At 39.9% G+C, this 23,619-nt stretch overlaps 1 protein-coding gene across 6 annotated transcripts in view; it reads left to right on the top strand.

Moving 5' to 3' along the window:
* The window catches only part of MAGI2 (membrane associated guanylate kinase, WW and PDZ domain containing 2), a 1,241,136-nt gene that overhangs the window by 362,067 nt on the left and 855,450 nt on the right, over nucleotides 1-23,619 (top strand). For all 6 annotated transcript variants that reach the window (XM_090041911.1, XM_090041915.1, XM_090041916.1 and 3 more), the window contains exon 2: nucleotides 7,303-7,419. In XM_090041911.1, coding sequence (XP_089898037.1) covers nucleotides 7,303-7,419 — 117 coding nt within the window. The remainder of the gene's footprint in view (nucleotides 1-7,302; nucleotides 7,420-23,619) is intronic.

Raw genomic sequence — 23,619 nt, forward strand, 5'->3', positions numbered from 1 at the left:
GAATTTCTGCATTGAGGCACAAGGTTCAAGAGCATTTCTCTAGTGCCAGCCTTGGTCAATACTTATCATGGAACACACTCACACTCTAAGAGTTTCCACCTTGCACCCTTGCTTTCGAAGAACACACAGAACAAATCCGGTGGATTCGGGGCGGCTGCACAAGGTTTTCACTCTTGGCCTTAGAAAGACCTCATAGTTCTTTACAGAACTTAATTCACACGGGGAAATACATTTAATGACAACAGCATCACAGTCTTTAGCCTTAACTCTACTCACAGTTACTACTTACAGAGTGGGTCTGAAAATTCTGGCAGCAAAAAGGTCAGATAGAGTAAGCCTCAAGCAGTGAAGCAGGAAGACACAGAGACAGCCTCTCACTGAAAAGCTTCAACAGAGATTTCAAAAGGTCTCTTACCTTGGTTTGGTGCCAGGGCTTCAGTGAAGAGATGTCTGTGTCCCAACTGATCTCTGGGCATCTCTGTCCGAGTCGTGGCACCAAATTGTGGAAGAAATCAAGCTTCGCATTGTGTTTGGTATTAGAATTCACGACTCAGTCTGAGTTTATTGGCAACTATGCTATACGATCATAGGGAGGAGATCTAACAGAACTCCCCCCTCTGCAAGTTAACATACCTTTTTATACTTCATATTGTGAAAACAGACATGATTTAAACAAAGCATCCTTGAAAAGAAAGAAAAGAAAGTCAGAGGTAAATCATAACAGTTGCTTGCTCAGCAGCACCTTTTTGTTCTTAGGAAAGGAAGAACATTTGTTCCAAAAGAACTGTGCATGGAGTCATAATAAGAAAAAGAGTTTTTCTTATTTTAAAATACGAAGCAAGACCATTCTTTTTTGTCTTCACTGTCTTTTCTTAGTCATGTTAGAGGCCTGGATTGATCTACTTCAACAGGACTAGTTGTCCATGTTTCACCATGCAGAGTGCCCCTTTGGCCCAGCATGACAAACTGGTCAACGTTTTGTTCCAAGATAAATTGTCCAGACTCAAATGTGACATGTGTATGGACCAAGCAGCAAAAGATTCAGGGGGCACTGTTGGAGCTGGCCTTTGTCAGCTGGTTTCTGCAGCTTTTCGGAGTTGCCATCTTGGCCTGACTAGGCAGATCATGCTTCCTTTGCCTGCAGAAGGCTTCACCACTAAATAGCAGGTACTGAACAGCTTGCAGATGGAAGCCAGGCACCCTGTTCACCACGTTGATTAGGTCCTAAGCCTCTTCATTAGTAGCAGGTAGAGGACAGCCCACTGAAGCCAGTGCTGCCTGTTCCAGAAATAACAAGGAACTCCTGGTGCTCTTTAAGCAGGATCATTGGTGGGCCCAGGATGGCATACCTGTGCCACAGAAACAGATGCCAGGATGATGCAAGGAGACAAGGCTATGTTCAGAAGAGTCCTGAAGCTGCCAGCAAGTCATGCAGCAGAAACAGTTTCCCCTGGATGGTTCTGCTGAGTATGCAATAGCTCTGTTGGGAGCCTATAACTGAAGCCATGACCATTTTGAGCAGGTGGGCCAGGGCTTCAGTTAGGAATTTGTAATCGGTACACAGGAGTAATACTAGTCATCAGTTCTTAATATCACCAAGATACCCTTCCTTGGGCAGCAGAGTGAGGACTACTCACTGGCAGCTGATTAATAGTATCCTATGTTTAATGGTCTTCTGAGAGACACTCAGAGGTCTGGGCCAAGAAGGGGCCAGAAACTCTTGTAAAATTTGGTCAGTGGTCAGCTCTGCTAAGAAAAGCTGCTGTTCAATCTCATTAATCGAGATCCTAGTTTGCTCTGTTTAAAAATCCCGAATTCTCTGACTAAAAAAACCCAATAACGATTATCATGAAAGGCCATTATATATGTAGATATGAGTTGAACACAATGTTTTATTGATATATTTGCAATTTTAAAGCAATTTGGAAGCCTAAAAGTGCCTCAAATCATTATAATAAAATAAATTTAACATACCTATATAGTATGGTGATGATTTTCATCACTTATCATGGAAAATCAGAGCTCCCCCTGCTCCCTTGCTCACCAGGACACGGGTCCAACTACAGCTTTCCCCACGGCTGTTTTGTGGTGCTGCGCAGCCCTGATATCCCACTGTTCTGTCCCTGCCCTTGCTGTTGCACCTCAGTCCCACGCCACAGCCCTCCAGCCCTGCCAGTGCCCCTCAGTTCCAACCTGCAGTCCCTTACCCTACCCTGTGGCCATGCTCATGCCCCTCATTGCCAACCTGCAGCCCCATAGCCCTGTTGGTGTTCCTCGCTCTCAACGCACAGTTCCCCCACCTCCTGCCCATGCTCGTACCCCTCACTCCCAACCTGCCACCCCCCAGCCCTGCTGGAGGGGGCCCAGCCCTTTGTAGACTGGCATGATGGTGGTCTGTGGGGACACAGCAGGGATGGCTTCCAGAATGAGGTTCATGCAGCACACTACATACAGAAGCACAGGCAGTGCTTGGGGCACCAAGCACCCCACACCACCAGCTGGGGCTGGGGCTGGGGCTGGGGCTGCAGCATGGTGGGGAGGACCAGCACCATGATTCACAGGAGCAGCATAAAGTGGAGCACAGCTCTTGCCTGGGCCATGCTGTGGGCAATAGGAAGATAATAAGAATGCACTACTGTTTTTTTTAAAATGTATTATGTTGTCATTTTATATGATACCATAGATTTTTAAAAAACATCAAAATAGGTATCTGTATCCTCAGATGGTAAAAATGGGCATATTTCTTTTAAGTTAATGGAAACCACGCTAAAACAGATGAAGGCCTGGACGAATGCAACACAACACAGGGATCACGGCCATGAGGCCAATACGATCATAATTGTTTCATAGTTGGTAGGGTCGGAAGGGACCTAAGCAGATCATCTAGTCCGACCCCCTGCCATGGGTAGGAAAGGATGCTGGAGTCAAATGACCCCAGCTAGGTGGCTGTCTAGCCTCCTTTTGAAGACCCCCAAGGTAGGAGCAAGCACCACTACCCTTGGAAGTTGGCTTCAGCTCCTAGCTGCCCTGACAGTGAAGTAGTGCCTCCTGATGTCTAGCCTGAATCTACTCTCAGTCAATTTATGGCCCTTATTCCATACATGCACATGGTACTGTCTGCCTGACTGCCTTCTTCCTGTTCTCTCCTAGCTCCTTGCAGGCTGCAACTCTGCCAGCCTGCAGAGAGCTTGTTCCAAAACTGCAACATCCATAGGTTTCTCCAGTAAAAGTAGAAATCCCCATTTGCCACCACTAAAAGGTAAAATCCATGGTGTTCTCTGTTTTTTCATGGGAAATGAAAAACCCGGATCTCTAATCAAAACATAACCTAAGGTTGTGAGCTTGCTTGTTTTCATGATATGGATCTTGTGTCATATACCTCTTACTTTTCTGAGGCATGTAAGTCATGGACAGACATGAGTCTAGAGAGATGTAAGAATTGTGCTTACTCATAAGTTTTTCTTACCAAATATAGAACTACAGAAACTGAAATCTTTTCAGTACTAATCCCAGTGAATAAAATCTTCAAGGAAACTTTTTCACAGTTGTAGTGCAATTGATTATACTATTAAAATGCAAATAATATCCGCCATACCAGGTCCAAAGCATCACTTCACTGAAATCCTGTGATATAAAACTAGAAAGTTGTAATGTGAGCATTCTCAAAAATATTTATAAGAGGGCTATAACTGGAAAAATTGTATTAAAGCTAAGAAATAAAATATTTAAACCTAACATTGAAAGAATGAGAAGATTTTTTATGTTTTGCAACCAGCCCAGCTCCGGAAAATAAAATGCAGCAGTAATGTTCCATCTGTAGCATCTGTAGTTTTCAAAATGGGAAATTCTGAAAAGGCATTTACAACATTCAGGGCTAGAGAAAAATGTAAACCTCCTTACATTTATCTCTGTCATTTTCTTGGAAATGGCCATTATTCTCTTCAGTTCTGAATCTTCTAATGAGCTACAAACTTTTTAATATCCTTTTGTGTTTGTGTGTATGTATTTTATTATATTTCTTTACCAAATGGGCTTTACTACTAGCTTTTGAGAAGAGAGCACAACTTGACACAAAAATATATTAAAACACTTTCTTCCTGTTGCATGGTTAAATTTAAATTTTAACTGTGGTCTCAAGGTTGGGTCTATGAAACTAGCAATATACGTTTTCCTCAATATACTAGCTCTTGCACTGATTAAAGTAGTAGATTTTTAGACCGTTTTAGGCTTATTATTATTTTTAGGACTTGGTCTTGCAAGCTGTTCTGATGGGCTTTACTTGGCTTCATGTGGCACAGGGCTTACTCGTGAAGCAGCTTCCCAGTCCTTAGTAATGTTACAGTTATATCAAGCTGCTATCAGTATCAGAAATAGTGTTTAGTTCTCTGCATCTTTGTTCTGGAAAGGTTTCGCCAAAACATGGTGCCTTTAATCTAAATTTATTTTTAAAGAACAAATGAAGCATGATATGGTACAGAAACCTGTTCTGTTATGGGAGCCAGAAAAAAAATTGGGGACTGGGGACTCCATGGAGACCAGCCCCAGTCATGTGAACAGGGGCTACTGGGAAATGGAGCCCACTGCTGGCTGGACTTTGCCCACCCTGATAATAGCTATTCTGAAGAGAAAACGGCACACCTTGGGAGCAGTGGAATCAGAGAAGCAAAGGGGGGTTATTTTTGCTTGGTTTATTTTTTTTTAATGAAGTAGAAAAGTGTCAATATTGACTTTAAAAAATCCATCTTTTTCTTGTGTATGTAAATTCATCTTTTCTGCAGCCTTAGCCATCCAGAATATAATCCATGCTGCAAACAATGTAAAACTTCAGTTAAACCTGAGAACAATGATTTTGGTGGTAGAAAGCTGAAATGTACCAATTCTGCTTGTAGTTCCTTTGAATGGTCTTTGGTTCTGATTTTAAAACACAAAATTGTCATGTTACATGTTGTAATCATGGGTTGATAACAATGTGTTTCACTTGTGCTTGTCAGTTGGTAATAATTCTACTGAGCATGAGTTTCATAGCTGATGCTGATGTCAGATATAGCGTCTTCTACATAGTAGATAGAAAGGCATATACTCTGTGTGTGTGTGTGTGTGTGTGTGTGTGTGTGTGTACTGTCTTTAAACTTTCCCTTTTGGAAAAAGTACCGTATCATCTTGAAAAAAAGTTCTGCATCAGGTGAATCTCTTTCTCCAGCATTCAAGGAGTTGTAGTGCATTTGTTTAACAAGATAAATAATTGTGTTTGGAGAAGATGGGTATGAATAAAAAAAACAACCTCCTTCCCCCTGCATTTCTAAGGTCAAGGATTCATGTTGACTACTAAATTTCCTCATGTCAGTGTGTTTCCATAAGGTGACTGATCCTACTTTATGTCAGTAGGCAGACTACAGCTGTTGTTCTATAGCTGGAATTTTCTCAGGCTGCCAGAAAGCATCTGCATCACTAGCCATGTTCTGCTTATTTGACAAAACTAGGAGAACAAGGGCTGCAGGACCTCTACACTTTATACCCGGTCAAAAAGGACGGCTAGTTCCAATCAGTAGCAGATTGTGTTTCTCAGCAGTTTCTCTCCAGTTTTCATTTCTCTGTAATCTCAGAATAAATTAACAGGAGTAGGGATGGTCTGGTTCTACACACAAAGACTGTGGCTATAAAGAGGGTTCAGTGGTGCCAAAGGACTGCAGTAAAGTAGCCCAGCTTGGATACCTGTAGAGCAGAGAGCAGCATACCTATTGTTTGCACGTTCGGAGCAGCTGAGAAACTGGCACACAGGTACTTTTTGTCTCTTGTGACAATAGTTCTTATGGATGACTGTTGCTCTCTGCCTTTGACTAGACCTGACAGAATTTATTTACAAGATTTAGACAGATGAGGTTCTTTGGGTAGATGTGATATCTTTTATCTGACCTACTAAATAGTTGGAAAAATTGTTCTTTGCAAGCTTTTGGGCACAAACACTCAAATTTTATATATTTACTGGAAGAGCATTGTCTGCCTCCATTCTGTATTGTGGGATTTGAACAAAAAGGTTTTGAAGTTGGAGAAAAATACAAGTGTAGAAAGACTATTGACCTATTATAAGTATAAATAATTGGTTGTATTATGCTTGTACTGTACTGTTTTATAACTATTTGATGTTTACGGTGACTTTCAGTGTGATGGCTACAAGTAGGCTGGGGGAGGATATTTATTCATGTCAGCAAGAAAATCGTTCTGAATTCAGAGTCAAAATACTTGCATTAGGTGGTTAAATGCAAATACCTTTTTGCAAGATTTGGGGGTAAGTATAAATGAGCTAGAAGACAATCTGATGCTACATCTTCTGAGTATATGCCACAGTGCAGTATGGTAATGATTGTCTATATTTGTCCTGTGTCAAGTAGAATCCTGGAGAAATGTACCTATTCACAGACTTTTGCCTATAGTTGCAAACCGTTGTCTAGTTTCACAGAGACAGAAGAAAATTATTTCTAGACATGGTTTATTAATCAGAGTAGATTTGAGTTATGTATCTGTCTTAATAAAGGAATATGATGTACATAGTCACTAGCTAAGCATCGCTTCAGTGTGTAAGCTGATAAGCTAAGCTAGGCTGTTTTGTTTTAAAGTAATAGTAAAACTGGAAGAGACTGATTTCAACCTGAATTCCTCCTTGTACATTAAAATTTGTAATTTTATTTTGAGATGCTATAATACCACTATTGATTGTTTTCAATGGGAGGAAATGAAATGAGCATACTCTGATTGCTGCTATATATTTTCCAGATACAAGAATGATTTTAAGAAAACGTTATTGATTATTCATTACGTATTGATATTAGCATTACATATATTTGACACTATTTGTTTTACATTTCATACTGACTGCATTTGAAGTGAAAGCTTTTCACATTCCATACATGTACGTTTAGAAGAAAAATGTTATCTTTTGATAAGCAAGTAAGCAATGCCTATGCAGTTATACAGAGTATAATTCACATTATCTCTATGTGCAGAGAAATGCTTGATGCTTTTTTCATGCAGGGTTTTTTTTTCCTGTACTCTATAGATTTAACCAGATAGTTTCCATTAATCATGTTTATCCTTAAAAATACTTGGTAATCAGCAATAAACTGTATGTTTCTCTACTTAAAATAAAATCACTTCTTATGGCAGAAGCATAAAGGAAAGTGATCTGTCAAGTGGCAGAGCCTGCAAGTGACTAATTGTTTCTGTGATAAGCAAGGGAACATTTCTTGAAAATCTGACTTGTTTTCCATTGTCTTTTATTCAGTGGACCTGTTGTTACTTTTACAGGAGGCATTGTTGATAAGGACCTTCGTCACTACCTCAATTTACGGTTTCAGAAAGGTTCAGTAGACCACGAACTCCAGCAGATCATACGTGACAATCTCTACCTCCGCACAGTGCCATGTGAGTACGGTGAAGATTATCAGTCCTAACACTAATACAAGTAATAATAATAATAATAATAAACTCATAGGTGCTTTTTCTGGATAAAGCTGTCATCTTTCAGACAACTACGTGGTTTAAAGTGTACCACTTTATTGCTTAGAGGCTACTCTGAATAATTCGGGGAAAATTTCTGGTGCTGCTGGTTGTGCTAGAAGCTGTAACTTTGAGAGAGAGAGTATTTGCAAGTACAGTTGGTTTTCTTTTGCACAAGATTAATAAATAGAAATAAAAATAATTTGACTGCTTTGCAGACTAGTTAGTTGTGTTTCTAATACTTAGAACTTAATCCAATGGAATCAGTGTGGTTTTAATAATTTATGGAATGTAATGAAAGAGATAGAAAGGTAATATGAGGAAATATGCAAACTAAGGAATGATGTGGTTTAATTTCACCAGGCTTGGGATCAAGTGTTTTAAATTGCCTGATGCTGCATTAAGTTATTTAAGTGAAATGTAAGTGAACTAGGCCTAGAACCTTTTGAAACCATCTTTCTTATTTTTAGGAGTAAAAGATATTAACTTATTTCTATGCTAGCCATATGAAGAGTAGTATGAGAAATACCTGATTAGCAGCGCCAAGAGTTTCAGAACAGAGCTGTTTACTGACTGACAGTGTATCAGTCAAAACTGATACCTTCCTCACAGCATAATCTCCTCTTGGTAAGTGTAAACTAAGACTTCTGCTTTTGGTGAAGAAAGTACCCCTTAAACTTGCTGATTTCACATGAGTGATGTGCAGAGGAAGATGGATTAGAGTAAGTCACTGGACTATTTATGTGGTGACTGGTGTGATGCACTTTGAAAGCTACGATGTTTTCAGTGTCCCTGTATGAATTTATTTTTCATGACATAAAAGAAAGGAAATCTGAAAAACTAAATAAATGGCTCAAGGATTTTACTTTTTTTATGCTGATGGTGAATAAATATTACTTACATTTCAGGTGCTACTAATCCCTGGTAAACCAAGTAAGATTAATGGGTGCTTATCTCTTACGTAGATCATCACAAACATTATTTTTATCTGAGATCTGTAATTAATTAGATTTGTTTTAAAGATTGTTGTGGAAAGGTCAAAATAGTGGTGTAAGTATAAATGCTTTGACACCAGATCCTCTCATGGTTTTGTTGTATTAGAAAGTACCCAGGAACGTCTGGAAGGACCTTAACACTAGGATGCATTTATAGCACACATCTTTGATTTAGTACATCAGCCAAACATGGGTAGTCTGTCACAGTTATACTTATCTCTGGAGACACAAATAAAAAACTGCAGGTCTATGATTGATATAAAACATTTGTCAGTCTCTGGTAGCTAGCATGCTATGGTTAGGCTTGGTAGGGGAAGAATATCCATGAGTACTAGGAAGTACTCTAGCAAGTCATTGAATATTCATGCATTTCTTAAGCATAAATAGTAAGTAAGTAGTGAGTAACTGAGACTTAGAGCTACATCATGCCCTCAGTTCATGCCTGTAATCACCACTGACATCACTGGAATCAGTGTGCATACGTTTAAATCATAAGATGTATTCAAGAATTGTTTAAATCAAGGAAGTAATGAAAACAATAAAATACTGCATGTATTATTGTAGTTTACATGAGCAAAAAGCATTAACAGTGAGGAGCAAATGTATCTGTGAGAAAAACGTGGGTGCAGTAGGACCATGAAGAAGGAAAATATGCTCACAGGTTGGTTCCTAGAAAAGATAGAATTTGAATTGAAGTGAAATGAAATGAACTAATGGTAAAAGGGATCACAAGAAACCGTTATGGACCCAGTTGGATAGGATAAGAAGGCTGGCCAGGAAATATTTATACTGATAAGGAAGCTTGAAGAATCCTTGAACATCAATCAGAAGGGATTTCAATTACTTTGAAAGTGACATGGGTGACAATTGTTGAATTACTAAGTGACTCGGCCTGTTCTTAGAGATAGCATGAGAACATTTTCCTATATGGTTGTTGGGTGAGAGAAAAAAATTGGTTGTCTAATATTTTTTCAAAATGTTCTTGAAAAAATATTCTCTAAATATGACAATTGTAGACAAAAGCAATTAATAACAGAATGCATAAGTGATTGTACTGAAGTAGTGTATTTGGATTAAAAAAAAGCACATCTTAACATAGTAACATATAGCTAAAATTACCCTGTCTTGGAAAACAGACTCTTTAACTTTGTCCCGTTATTCCTTAAATTTGTCGTAATTTAGTAGACTAAATTAGAAATGTAGTTTTTATGAAGGTTTATTCTATCTGCAGTTTTCACGTGAAAGTCTATTTAACACTACTAACAAGCACTTCTAAACAGTGCAGGGTGAAATAGTTATACTCCTCAAGTATTTTCTTTTTTTCTTTTATTATGCCTTAGGGCCAGGGTCTGATTTCAGGAGTGTTGACCCCCCACAAATCCCGTTGACTTAGGTTGGTGTTTCAGACTATTAGATTTGTTAAAATCTATACTAAAGGGAAAAGCTATAGCTGACAGTACAAAACAATGTATTTTTATAAACAGTCAATAGAAGTTTTCACTAGTACATGGTTAACTTATTAATAAGCTACTCAGCTGCTAAAGGATTTAGGAAAACCAGTAATTCTTACCAGGACCTGCACATACTACAAATATTGCAACAAGACATCAAAACAGTAGGCAAAACATCCCACCCAGCAGGATGCCACACCAAGTAGCAAGTTAAAAAATTACATAAGAGAACAGAAGACTTATCTCTGAAGCATGTGTAGAGTCAAGGAAAAGTCAGAATATTGGGTGTAACAAGTTGCAAACACACTGGAAACTAGAAGGAACACAAGTAACCTCCAGGAAGAGTAGTAGTTACCAGCTATCCACCCAGGCACATAGACTCCCCATCCCCTTGGAGTGCTTCACCTCAGACAGCAATGGGCTGTGGTAAGTGGTGACCCTTTCATTTGCAAATATGTATCAGTGTACGGTAATCAATCTAAAGCCAATGTATTTTTGCCTTTACTATGGGCTATCCAAACCCTGGGAAAAAATTGTTCCTTGTATGCAATTTCCACTGAAGTCAACAAACACTATTTCTGTGCAACAGAGTGCAATATTGAACCCCAGGCCTCTTTTCTTGATGTGCATTGTTTTTTTCTGGGGCTGAAGGATGACTCCAGAGCAAAAGCAGTGAAGATTTGTACAGACAACAACAAACCTGCAAACTAAAAGTCAGAGTACTGGACACCAGGCATACAGCTCTTCTCTTACTGGATTGAATGAAGATGCTATTACGTAAGTGAGAAACAAGGGGTCAGATATTTAGCTGCTGAAATCAGGAAAGTCCTGTTGAAGTCTGTGGACCTCGGTCCATTTAAAGACTCTGAGTTTGTCCCACTGAATAATTCACCTGACCCCAGCGCTTTTTCCTGCCCAGGGCAGGGGGGGTCAGACTTGGTGACTACCAAGGTCCTTTCAGACCCTAAACATCTATGAAATCTATTAATTATATTTTCCCTTTTGTGGGTAAAGAGGCTGCAGAGGCAGAAATGTGAAAGTTAAGGGCGAAGGTTAAATAGCGGGTCAGATTTTTTCCCTGAACGTAGGGATCACTGGTCTCAATAAGCACAGGCATAAGTGAATGAAAAGAACTGAAAAGCAAGGTTTAGTTGTGGAGCAGTAAATAGGCTTCTTCAGGCCTTTAGTCTCCATGACCTAACTATGTAAGGGATCGTTTTACAATTTACAACTTCTGTCATCTTCTGTTAGGGAGCATCAGTAAGTTATAACTTATATCACTACAGACTGGGGATGACCAAACACCCCTTCCATTTTTTTTCATGTAAAATAGATTGTTGCTCCAACACACCCATCAGAGTGAAATGTAGGACTGTATTTGTAAGTTTTTTGAAGAGAAACTGAATTTAGCTCTGCTCCCAGAGCTAGTGACAGCATTGATGAAACCAAGGGACAAACAAGAAAATGAAGAACATTCATTTGTTAATTTGATGCTGTATTGGAAAAGAGCTAAAATATCAACAGACAAGAACAACATGTTGAAACTTCTAAAAGCTGGATAATTACAAGTAATAGGGAATAAAATAAACCGTAATTAAAGCAGAGTTGACAGTGGTCTTGGAACAGTTTCCTGAATACTAGCAATAGAGTAAATTTCTTTCTCCTAGTGTTGCAAGGGCCAAATTTGGGATACTTAACCCTGCAAAAGTGAATCAAGGGTGGAGCAGGATTGTTAATTAAAATCAGGCTGACCAGCAATGGAAACTCCACAACACATCTGGCTAGATGCCTAGCATGAATTTCACTAGTATATTTGATGCAGACAAGGGCAAGGTTGAGGGTGAAACATAGAAGAGGGTTTATTGAACACCAGGGAATAAAGGGAAGAGAAAATAAAATGGTGATAACAATAACAAGGTATGGAAGAAATAACTTGAAATGCACACAGTAATACAAAACAAGGTGATACTTCACCAAATGTAACACAGAAGACCACAGCGAGCAGCAAAACAATAATCAACAGGCATCCACATCCAGAAGAACAAGTTAAGTCAAACAGTGACAATCTAAGGTCAGAACTGAGCAGAATGGAAGTCAAATTGAGTAGAATATCCAATTAGACACCTGGAGCAGGGTGTTTGCAGTAGTATCGCTGCTCAGCCCTCCACAGGGAGCTTTGAATACCACTCTCACCACACAGGTCCAGATTACAAAGTATAGCAATCCACAGACACCAAGCAGTGGAAATGCACATCACCAAAGACTCAAACACGCTCCAAACACAAGCGCTCACACTCACTCGCGAATGCTTCAGACAATGGGTTTTTATTCCCCAGAATCAGAGCAGTGACTCTTATCTAATCATTCTGGGTAAAGGCTTGTAAATCACTGTCTGTCAAAGATTTATCAGTCATCTTCACTCACACTTGATACATTCACCTGTCGACTACATCAGTCATTCACCTTTACATCAGAACGAACAACCACACATTCCTGCCAGACATTTCGTGACATGTCGTGACTGTGCGTGCCCAACTCTGCTAACTGAGGCAACAATTCAAAAAGCCAGATCTTTCCAGAGTCTTTTCTGCTTAGTGTCTTCTATGCACACTTGTAACTTATAACCATTATATTTTCTGCTAACTGTCTACAAGCTGGGACCAAAACAGCTCTGGCTACATTAGTATGGCATTTATTACAGAATGTGCATTGTCAAATAGACTACAATAACTGCTTGCCTACTGCTCCTCACCTTCCTTCTGTGTAAATTTATGGAAAGGACTTTCTCAGAAGGAAGGTGAGGAGCAGTAGACAAGCAGTTATTGTAGTCTATTTGACAATGTCCACATAGACACAGGAGAAGCACAGTAAGAAGTGTCTCTTGATAAAAATAGAAAAGTTTTACAGGAAGCACTTCTCCCTCCTGCCCATTCTCCTCCTCTCCTCCTTCCCTGAACACCCAGGACCAAATTAATTGGTCTTAATTGTAGCTGGAGTGGATGGCCAAGTTCAAAGGAGTCCAGAAGAATATGTAGAAAAAGAAGTTACGAGAGTGGCACTACCAGGGACAAGGGAAAGAGGAAGACCAAAGATGAGATGGAGAGATGTAATGGAGAGGGACATGAGAGAGAGAGAAGAAGTTGAAAGAAGAAGATACAAATATAACCAAAGCTGGGGAAGAGCCAGGATCTGCAATAGCAAACCTATTTAGACAGAAGAAGCAAGGGAAGAATAATTGTAGCGGGAGTAGATGAAGGCTAATGATTACCTTCCAAGTACAATAGACTAGCAGCATTAGTCGTGCTGAACCTTATACTTCATAGGCCCAGTAGTCAAAATGAAGTTATCACGTGCACACAGCATTAGAGTGTAACTCTAGAGATTGATTAGATTGACTATTACTATGTGCGCACAGTGCCTACTGTGCTGAGGCCCAAAATTGGGACTTGTGGACCTCTTACAAAATAGCTTTGTGGTTAGCACACTTGCCTGGCAAGTGGGAGTCCACAGTTTCATTTCCACTTCAATGGGAGAAGGTTTGAGCCTGCATCTTTTACTCCTTAGGAAAATATCCTGACTAGGGAACAGGGACCCAACTCCTCTCCTCTTGCCCACTAAGGGAAGTAATCTATTCCAGGGGCTAAGGAGTCATGATCTCATTCTGGTCCCATGACACATGCATCTCTTTTACACAATGTCCCAGCTTCAACAGTACAATATACCCCATGAATGGCTCCATTTGAACCTTGTCTCTAACCTGGTAGGTAAGGCATGTTCTGTGAAATGTTGAGATGTGGGTTTGAGCTTCTTAATGCTGAGGAGCAAATTGATCCCTTGTCCAAATTGTGTTCCACTCCTGGGCAAGTGCTCTGATTACTTGGCTGTTAGGGTAAAGGTGACACTGACAACCACCAGCAGCTGTGTTGGAGAAAAAGACTGAGCCAGTCAGTTGCATGCAATTGAACAATGCACCTTGCCTAGACATGTGCTTCAGGATATGAAACCCAGTGTTGCATAGGTCCCTAACTCAGGTCTCTACAGAAGTGCCCAAGTCTGGGAGAAAAGTTAGCGTTCTTAGATGTCCCCTTTTTTTAGCATGTCCCACTGGCTGGTTCAAAAGTCCCCTTATTCAATATGCAATATATTATGGATTCCAGTTCTAGGCACTTAAGGGAATTGGGAGCTTCATAGGCCTGTACGAAGAGGCTAGTATTCGCTTTGAATTTGTATTCAGTCGATTTGGGGGACAGTGATTCAATTTGGGGATTCAAATCACTGTCCCAAATAGATTTGGCCAAATCTGATTCAGAGATTCAGCTGCCACCAAATCGGCCAAATCTCCGAATCAATCAGGTCCCATTCGCACCTGCTCTCCCAGCCCCATCAATGACTACCCTGCCTGGCCCTAGCATCCTGGCTCTTTAAAAAGAAAAGCCCTGCACTCACCGGCTCCTTCCAGACAGGGGGTGATCCCCACTGCTCCGTGTTGCATGGGGGGGCTCCGCCTACCCACTCTCCCAGCCACATCAATGGCTGGCCCTCCCAGCCCCAGTGTCCTGGCACTTTTTTATTTATTTTTAAAGTGCCACACTCACCGGCTCCTGCCAGGCAGGGGGGTGAACCCCACTGCCCCACATGGCATGGGAGGACTCTGCCATGAGCCCCCAGAAGCACTGACAGCCACTGCAGTATCCAGTGAGTGCAGGACTTTTTTTTTGAAGAGCTGGGACACTGGGACCGGGGCCAGACAGGGCAGCCATTAACGGGGCTGAGAGAGTGGTCGGGAGTGCTCAGAGGGGATGGGGGAGCAGGCAGAGGAGGGGGTCTGGTGGGGGTGTCGCCATGACCCACTGGCCTCCTTCAGCCCCTCTCCCTGCCCCCTACTTACTGACGCAGAGTCCATGTCCAGCTCCCTGCAGCAGCGAGCAGGGACTCCCTGAATTTCCGAAGCTCTTTAAATCTTTTCTGAATCAATTTGGAGAGCTTCAGATTGATTCAGACCTTTTTATTTGTCTCCTGATTTGATTCAGATTTAGAGATTTGGCCATTGAATTGGGCCGAATCTTCCCCGAATCAAATCAGCACCCGAAGCTTCGCACAGCTCTAGAACTATGGTGCCTACCTGGGGCTTTAGTATTCCCATCAAATAAATGCTCAGCATTGCCACACCTAAATCTATTTTTATTTGTTAGTTTTTCTTTTGGATCTGGCCCTTAATAATTATAATTATATTATAATATATATAAAGTATTATAATTATGGTACTTTCTTCTTATTCCTGGTTTGTTCCTTTATCTCCATCTATTGCGTCTCATCATCTATCTAGTTTCTTGTTGCTTTATTATATTCAGGGCAGATTTTCAAGAAACCTTAGCTTTAATATATACAACTAAATAGGAGCCAGATTTTCAAACATGTTCTGCTCTGCTCTCCTCCAATGGGAGTAAGGTCTTCTGAAATTCTTCTGTGTGTACCATAGTATCCCAATGCCTGGCTGAAGCCTATTGGTGCTAGCCAACTGCAACAGATTATTTTTGACAATGATAATAATGATAACTGCATCGGATGGTAATAAGACAGCTACTACTAAAGGGAAAACAAGCTATATCATCTAGTTGGGCAAACATCCAAATTTCCTATCAAAATGTAGAATGAAAAGGGGATTATTATAATTGTAAATGATAATTAAGAATGAAGGTTGAGAATGAAGATGCACTGAAACTAGAGACTCTGTGAATGCAGGGATATCATGATGCTTGTAAAATATTTGGGAGTTGTAATCTACAGTTAAAAGGGCCAGATACTGGCAGTTAAAACCTGCCAGTTTGACGTCATCTGGCACTATTGTTAGGATAAAATAACCTGGTGCTTACCATATAAAAAGCAGGAGAGAAAAGTCCATATCAGTGAAAATCACAGCAACTGGATTGTTTATTCTTGCACACAAAAGTGTTAGTTATTGCTGTGACTTGACTTTGATGGCTCAGAATAAATCAATGCAGGACCCTTGGGGAATGTTCTTGTTGTTGTGTATCTAATGGAGCACACCTCAGAGTTGAAAATCGGTGTACTAACAGTTGAGTCACTGGCAGCTGTGTTCAACCTTGATGTATCTTGAGCAAGATTAAAACCAATCATGGGGAAAGTGTTGTCAGTGATAGTAACAAAACAAAATCTTGCATACCTTACAATGGCTCTTTAAAAAAAAAAACAAACAACCCAGCTGAAATCAACATATATTAAAACGGTTTTCAAAAATTGGGGAGAGAAGGGGTACAAACACTGTACTGCTAGTATATCTTTCTTTTAAAACATGAGATGTTACATTAAAACAAGTAGCATTCAGGGAAAGGAAATGGTATGGGACTGGAGCATGGTGTGTTACCTTTATAACAGAAATATTAGAATGCATGCAGTGTATGCAGTTGGTAGCCATGTTGGTCTGAGACAAAAAGAAATGCAAAAAGCTAGAACTCTTGGTTCAGAGATGATACCTTTTATTAGACCAACTGAGAAACTGAAAAAAATATCTTTTTCTGCAAGCTTTCAGGCTCTCACGCCCTTCATCAGGATCAGGGAAAGTTAAACATGGTAAAAAGTCCCCATATGTAGGAAATAAACTTCATTTTTACACAGAGGAAGCTGAAGCTGGAAATCTGTCCCTCTAGGTCCATGAGAGTGTCTTTGTGAGGTGTTCTTTGTTGTGCAGATCAAGCATGATTCTTTCCCTCTTGGTGCCAGATGGCAGAAAGGGAGATATAGAAATCTTTCTTGTTGTTCAGCAGTGAAGTTTATCATCCAAAATTGGCTAAAATTTGGCATCTTCCATGTCTCAGGGATGTTTTTGGTAGCCATGTTGGTCCGAGACAACAAGAAATGCAAAAATCTAGAACTCTTGGATTTTCCCTTGGTTCAGGGACAATACCTTTTATTAAACCAACTGAGAAACTGCAAAAAAAAAACAAAAAAAAGAAATTCTGTCCAGACATGGTCAGAAGGAGGTAAGGTGACAATGATATGGGGTTTGGATAGCTTCTGCAGTTGCTCCTATGTACTGCCACACTGCTGCTTTTCTACCCTGTACTACAAGTAATCTACAAAAAAGCATTGTGACCATCCTCTATTTTGCTACTCTCAGCCCCTCATTCTCTTGACTTCCTGCTTCTCTTCCTTTGAACAACGCTGTCTGATTCTTCTCTCTTTTCTTTTCCCTTCCTATCAACATGTCTATAATCACTAAGTCACTTGAATATCTTGGTACCAGTATATGTCACTTGTGGTCTAACTAATATGTATACCACTGTCCTCCAAGGACATGATCCTTCACCATTGAAATCACTGGAAATGTTGATCTTTTACTTTAATTGGAACAGGAGTAAGTCAGAAATCTCATAAATCCTGCCTTTTGTTTAGTTGTTAGCCTGACAAAAGACACATCATGAGGCTTGCTTAAGTGCTGCAGATATGTCTTTGTATGCAGTTGAGGGTATTAAGACCCACTCTAGCTGTGTGCATCTAACTTGCTATTATTATCTATGAGTATACAGCCAGAAATTTGTCATAACATGAAAAATGTATGGTAACATTAGAATTTGAGGTACAATATTTATGCTGGTTGCTCTGATGAATTATTGTACATGGATCTTTCTTTTCCAGTAAGAATAATGATGGGAGTATTCACCACCAACCACTTTGCAGTTTCTTGTGTAACATTTGTAACTTATCATTACTAGCCTATCTACTACATAGATCATTTCATGCTTGTAAGCAACTGAGAACAAGTGGATATTGAACATTGGGGTCTAACGTAAAGAGTCTTTCTAGACTTGTAATATATATTCTATAATTCAGATGATATGAAATGAATAAAAGAATCTTGATGATATTACTGGTTACTGATTACCTGAAAACCATATGGAAACTCAGGGACAAGAACATAAATTGGATGAAGTGCCTGTATTTACAGAATCTGAACAGCTGGCAGTACAGGCCACAATTAACTTATTCTGAGTCTGAGTAAAGACTCCCAGATGGCCCAAATACAGATTGGGGCTTGAGAGCTTCTCTTTCCTATATACAGCCACATATTGCCAGCCCCAAACACTAATATGTCGTCCTCCATTTGAACCCCGTTGTGAAATGGGCTTAGGAATCATGACATTAAAAGAAAAACAAACATTTTTTGTGATATACTTGTTATATGTTTTTTTTTCTACTTTTATCCATGGCCATAAGAGCTAGAAACATCGTTTGCCCCAAGAAAGCTGTGATTATGAGATGTGTCACACAGCTACGTGATTCTAGGAACCATGCCTTTAAAAAAAAATCAATGCAAAACTCCTGCAAAAAGTGTGAAGATTGTGTAATACAGGGCAGTTGAGAAAGTTAGAACTGTATGAACCGACACACCTGGGATATAAACAGGATGAGGATGCCAGCAGGATGTTCTGTGTTTGGATGTAGGGGATTGGGACGTGCTGCCTGTCTCATTGTGCCGTGGCCCAAAACTGCTCATCTTCTGGGCAAACTGCAAAGGCCATCTTTCTTTTCTCCTATAAACATGTTGAAGATGGAGTGAGATGAGGTAGCTACATCTGTGGATGGCTCTGTGTTTGGTGACGATAGTTTGTCATGTGCCAAGAGCACAGGCTGGGACACCACTAGGTACATTTTAAGCATTCCAAATAGTGACGTTACTTGGCTAGGAATGGTTTCAAAGTAAAGCCTCACATTTCATACACAGACACCTACAATTTAACTATTTAGACTCCCTAAGTTAAAGGTTATTGTAATCTAGGTATTCTGATTTGAAATTGTGTTAGTATATTTGGTTTTCCTTCTGGTTTTGTTTTCATTTTCCACTTGTAAGGGTATCGGTAATCACAGCAAATCAAAATTGTTGTTGGAAGGAGAGTGAAAATGATTTCCTTGTGGTAAAATGATCACTAAAAACTAGTCAAGGGAACTTCACATAGTACCCAAATTGGGTAAGTATTCATGAATGTGCTGTGTTTCCAAATCCAAGCTGAACCATTGACCCCCATGTTCAATTTTTCTAAACTCTCAACTTCTTCATATCTCCATCTGAAACGTGTCCATAGCTCACTACTGATTTCCTTCTCATAAAATCCTAAATATATTCCTGGCTCCTTCCCTGCCCTATAAGACTCCATGCCCCTGGCTATTCTGTTCCATTAATAGTGTCCCAGGTGGGTTCCAATTATAGCCAGTTTACATCTTGCACTATGCTAGTACTTTCTTATGCCTCTGAGATGCTTGGTGCCCCCCTGAGATGCACTGGGGCGTGTTACATCCTTCACTCCTCCCCTCCCTCCTGAGAAAAATGGGTCTCATGGCAAAAGAAAGAATTTCAAACTCTCTCTGTGCATGACAGGCCAGAAAACAGGATAACTTGAAATGAAAATTTTAAATAGAAAAGCAGTGCCTGCAGGAAGTAGGGGATACTGAATCCAAAAGCAGTGTTTTTTTTTAAAAAACCTGCAGAGTAAACAAAGTTTTAGTTCATCTAATGAAAACTGGCTTTGTCTAGAGCCCATTGCTGAAAAAATAATTATGATGAAGAAACTTTCTTTCTGTCTCCTTTCACCCTAATGGCACTGCACTTGCACCTCCTAATTCTTGTATCCCACAATCATTTGTTTGTCATGGCTTCTGAACTTATGTTATTCCCAGTTCCACACATTTTTTAGAGGGTTTTTTTTCCTCTTCCGTTATCAATCCTCCATCATTACCCAACAATCCACAGTAACAGTCATTCACATACACTTCCCTGACTTCCTTTTGGTTTATTTGCTTCCATTCAGATTAATTGTCAATTTATTTAAATTACTCTGAATAGCAAAATGTTCTCATTGTAGAACAGGTGGAAAAATTGCAGGCGTTCCAGCCTATACTTCAAGCAAAAATAAAGGGCTGAATTCAAATCAATACTAGTTGTGAAGAATGCCAACTATTTCGGTCATAATCCAGACTCTGTATAAAGGCCCAGTTCAAGATGTCATTGGTTCTGAGAACTGCAATGAAAGTTCTTATATCAGGAGTCTTATAGAGATGTAGAATTACAAAGATATACAAACTTTGAAAAATATGTAACTTTTCTAGTGGAAGGTATAGCTTCTATATCAAAATATGTATTAAGTATTGTAGTATATCTGGGAGTATGAACACATACTATAACCATTTTTTTTCGGGATGATGGATGTTGAAACAGTTTCTCAGTGCTATTGGCAACTGCCCCAGTTTAGAATAGCTCTGCTTGGCATACCTAGGTTTGAGGTCCTTTTTCTCCCATCTCCAGCTGTATTATGCATTTCTCAGGCCCTGCTCTACATGTGCCTTGGGGGCATGTGAAGCCCCCAGAGCTGGGTGATTACTGCTGTGGTGATCTCCAACCTCAGGGATACATAAATACCCAAGGGCAGGGAGATTGCTACAGCAGTGATCTCCCCACCCCAGGAGTTTCATGTATCCCCAAGGCTTTAAGATTGTGGCAGCTGCATCTCCCAGCTATGGGGATACCTGGAGTGCCCCCACAGCTGGAAGCCCCTCAGCTAAGAGGGCTCCAGGCCATGGGATCTTGCTTTTTGCTGGTGAGGGGGAAGCCCAAGTTCGGGCTCCCCCTGCGCGAGCAATAACATATGAAGGGATCTAATGCATGATCCCACAATCATGCGCCCTGCCATGCACATGTGGCATGGCAGGAGGTGTGATTGTGTGAATCGCACATTAGATCCCATTGTGCCTGTGCCTGCATGTCTAGAGAGCCTCAGTTACAGTGGATAAGGAGGCCAGGCTACCCCAGGCTTTTATGGCTGCATAATTTGCTTTTCCCTCAGACATCAAAAACTGATTTTTTTTTTTTAAAGGATGGCAGAAGCACTCCATGTACCAGTATGACAGGTATTTGAAAGCTTTATGGGCATGCTTTTTGACTCTTCTAATTATATTAGGGCTTTTGGCAAAGGATTAAAATTGCACTAATTGGAATGTCGGTACTGGCGCTGTGAAAAATATGTTTTATTATTCCTCATTAAGCCCATGAACTTACATCTTACCAACATCAGTATGTAATCATTCCTGTTTTCTTGATATGAACAATTTCAGATGATTTAAAGAATCATCTTTTAACAGAAGTTTGTTAATTTTATTTCACAGTTTTATCTCGTCAGGAAGCATAAATGCTGAAATGCAGATGACGAAGTCTCTCCATTATAGCTTTATCACCTGAAAATAAAACATGTAGAAGTCATTTTCTAAAAAATACTTTTGAACTAGGGGCAACAAAGCAAATCTTAACTAAAAGAAATGATGTGAATATAGTATTAAAGCACGGATGGTACTACAGTATATTAATAATAGGTTGAAAGCGCTCAAATGCTTTCCCTCAGTTGAATTGACCCATCATGTTAGATTAGTAGCTAACACCAACCAAGGTACCATTGTGAATAAACTGGCAGCATTGTTGTTAGTGTAACACCCTTTTGGTTATGGGTATAGCTTATACTGTCAAGTTGTCATGAATCTGCAGTGAGCTGAATAGGATATAAATATTCACAGATCTAGAACTGCTTTCCATGTGTACTTCAGATTCTCATTTACACTAAAGCCCCTTTTCACCTCTGGAGCAGGGAAAGGGGTCTTTAGGTTAGACTCACAAAGCCCTTAAGCAGTCTTTATATACCTAAGTCCAAACTTAGAGTCCACTCAGCTGCGGCCTAAATTGATAGGCACTTGACATCACCAGGGGTTTATGTTTGTCAGCACACTTCCCTGTGTACCTAAACTTCTGATTCTAGGCATGGGCAGAAGTGTCTTGGATTTGACAGCATTAAGAAGCTTGACACCGTGTCTTAGCTCCATTAGGACCATAAACTAGGTGGAGGAAGGCTCCTGTACCGCAAGGAACTGGTCTGATATTAAGAGATGCATTAATAATAGGGTGAATGTATTCAGAGGCTCAGTTGCATTATCCCACATTTACGGGACCAGGCTTTTTACAAAACATGGCTTTAGCCACTACTTCTGTTGAAAAATATGGCTGACAGAAAGGGGGAGAACTGAAAAAATACCCCTATCTTCAGTGGTTCTATATAGCTAAGTCTAAGATCTGACCCCTCTCCACCCTCCCCCTCACCCCATTTCTGCATGGTGGTTGCTTTAGATCCAGTTCTCAGATATGTAACTTTGCCCATGCATTGTATAAGGAGAGGTATTAGGGTGCAAGGATTTTTCATTATCAGGGCTTTGCATTCCACTCTGGGGAATGGGAGCAGGATCCTAAAAGTTACACATAGCAGTGCTCAGTATTGGAATATCTAAGCACTTTTGGGGCTCTAGCCTTTGGTGTAAATGGGACTCCGGTACAGAGATGTACCCCCCGCCCCTGGTGTTTTACTGTGCCTGCCTTTTTAATTATAGGGTAAAAATGAAGGTCAGCTTCTTTTTTGATAAATGGAAGAAGGGAATGTTTTAAGAGGGAACTCTGAAGTGATGCTTTCTGTATGTTTAGGGCTTGATTCAAAGCCCCTTTCAATCAATTATCATTGATTTTCAGGAGCTTTGCAACAGTCTCCTACTGTGTGTTATAGAAAGAGGTCAGCAATAACGTGTGTTTCTATTTTACTCTTATTTTATTCCTTATTCACTCTTTCTGTGTTCTGCAAAAATGAATGAAAGATTTTAATAGTGTTTTCAGCCTTTACAGATTGCCAGAAGATCTGAAATCAGCTGTGTATTTCTGCACTGCATTTAGGCACATATGTAATGCATTGCTGAATCTGGATCTTGGTCATTGAAACAGAATAAAGTAGTTCTTAATTTTTCTTAGCAAAACTGTCATAAAAATTACACTTTCTGTGACACTGTAGTGTTCCTAACTGTGCAGTACAGTAAGTTTAGTATTTTCAGACCTGTTCGTACTGATAAATGAAGACAGAGGTCACATGCCTTTCAGAGGTCACACAGAAGTGGTAGAGAATCTGGATATCCCTTCTTCCATTGCTCCAGCAAGGCAATACTTTTTTTTTTTTCTTTTTCAGTTTTTGATGTTTTATCTATGGGCTAGTCTATCTGTGCAGCTATTCAAAGTGACAGGAAATAGTGTAGGACTATACACAAGAGGATCTTGTGCTATAAGCAGAGCTAGCCATGCCCCGAAAGCAGGCATACTTCACTTACATCCTGGTCCCTCCTGAGTCACAATGCTTCCAAAAGTTCCCATTGTCCAATGACTTGGATACATTTGAACCCCACATCTGTAGAGAATCTCTATTAGGTGGTTTCTTTGATAAAAGTTCTTTAGTAATCTTTAGACTTCTTTAAGGCTTAAAAGAAAAGAGACTATTTCTAGAAGATGTAATTTATATTACATTTATATAAGGATTTTTTCCTTCCATCCACCCTCACTTTCTGCTGAATGTGGAAGACTTGAGCAACAATAATAAACAGTAAAAAAGTTAGTTCATTTCACTAACGTAATAAAAAAGAGCAGTGAATAAAGATTAAAGCTTTTCTTTTTAAAAGGCTTCAGATTTACATTCTCCCTTCTTCAAGAGAAAATTTAAAAAAGCCAAATGTAAAAAAAAAAGTAAGAAATGACAAAGTCCAAGCATTTGTTACAAAACTCTCAGCTCCTTTGCTTCTGTTTCATGTTTCACACA

Source organism: Crocodylus siamensis, chromosome 4 (assembly GCF_052110815.1).
Source record: "Crocodylus siamensis isolate JL-2025a chromosome 4, ASM5211081v1, whole genome shotgun sequence".
Taxonomy (NCBI): domain Eukaryota; kingdom Metazoa; phylum Chordata; order Crocodylia; family Crocodylidae; genus Crocodylus; species Crocodylus siamensis.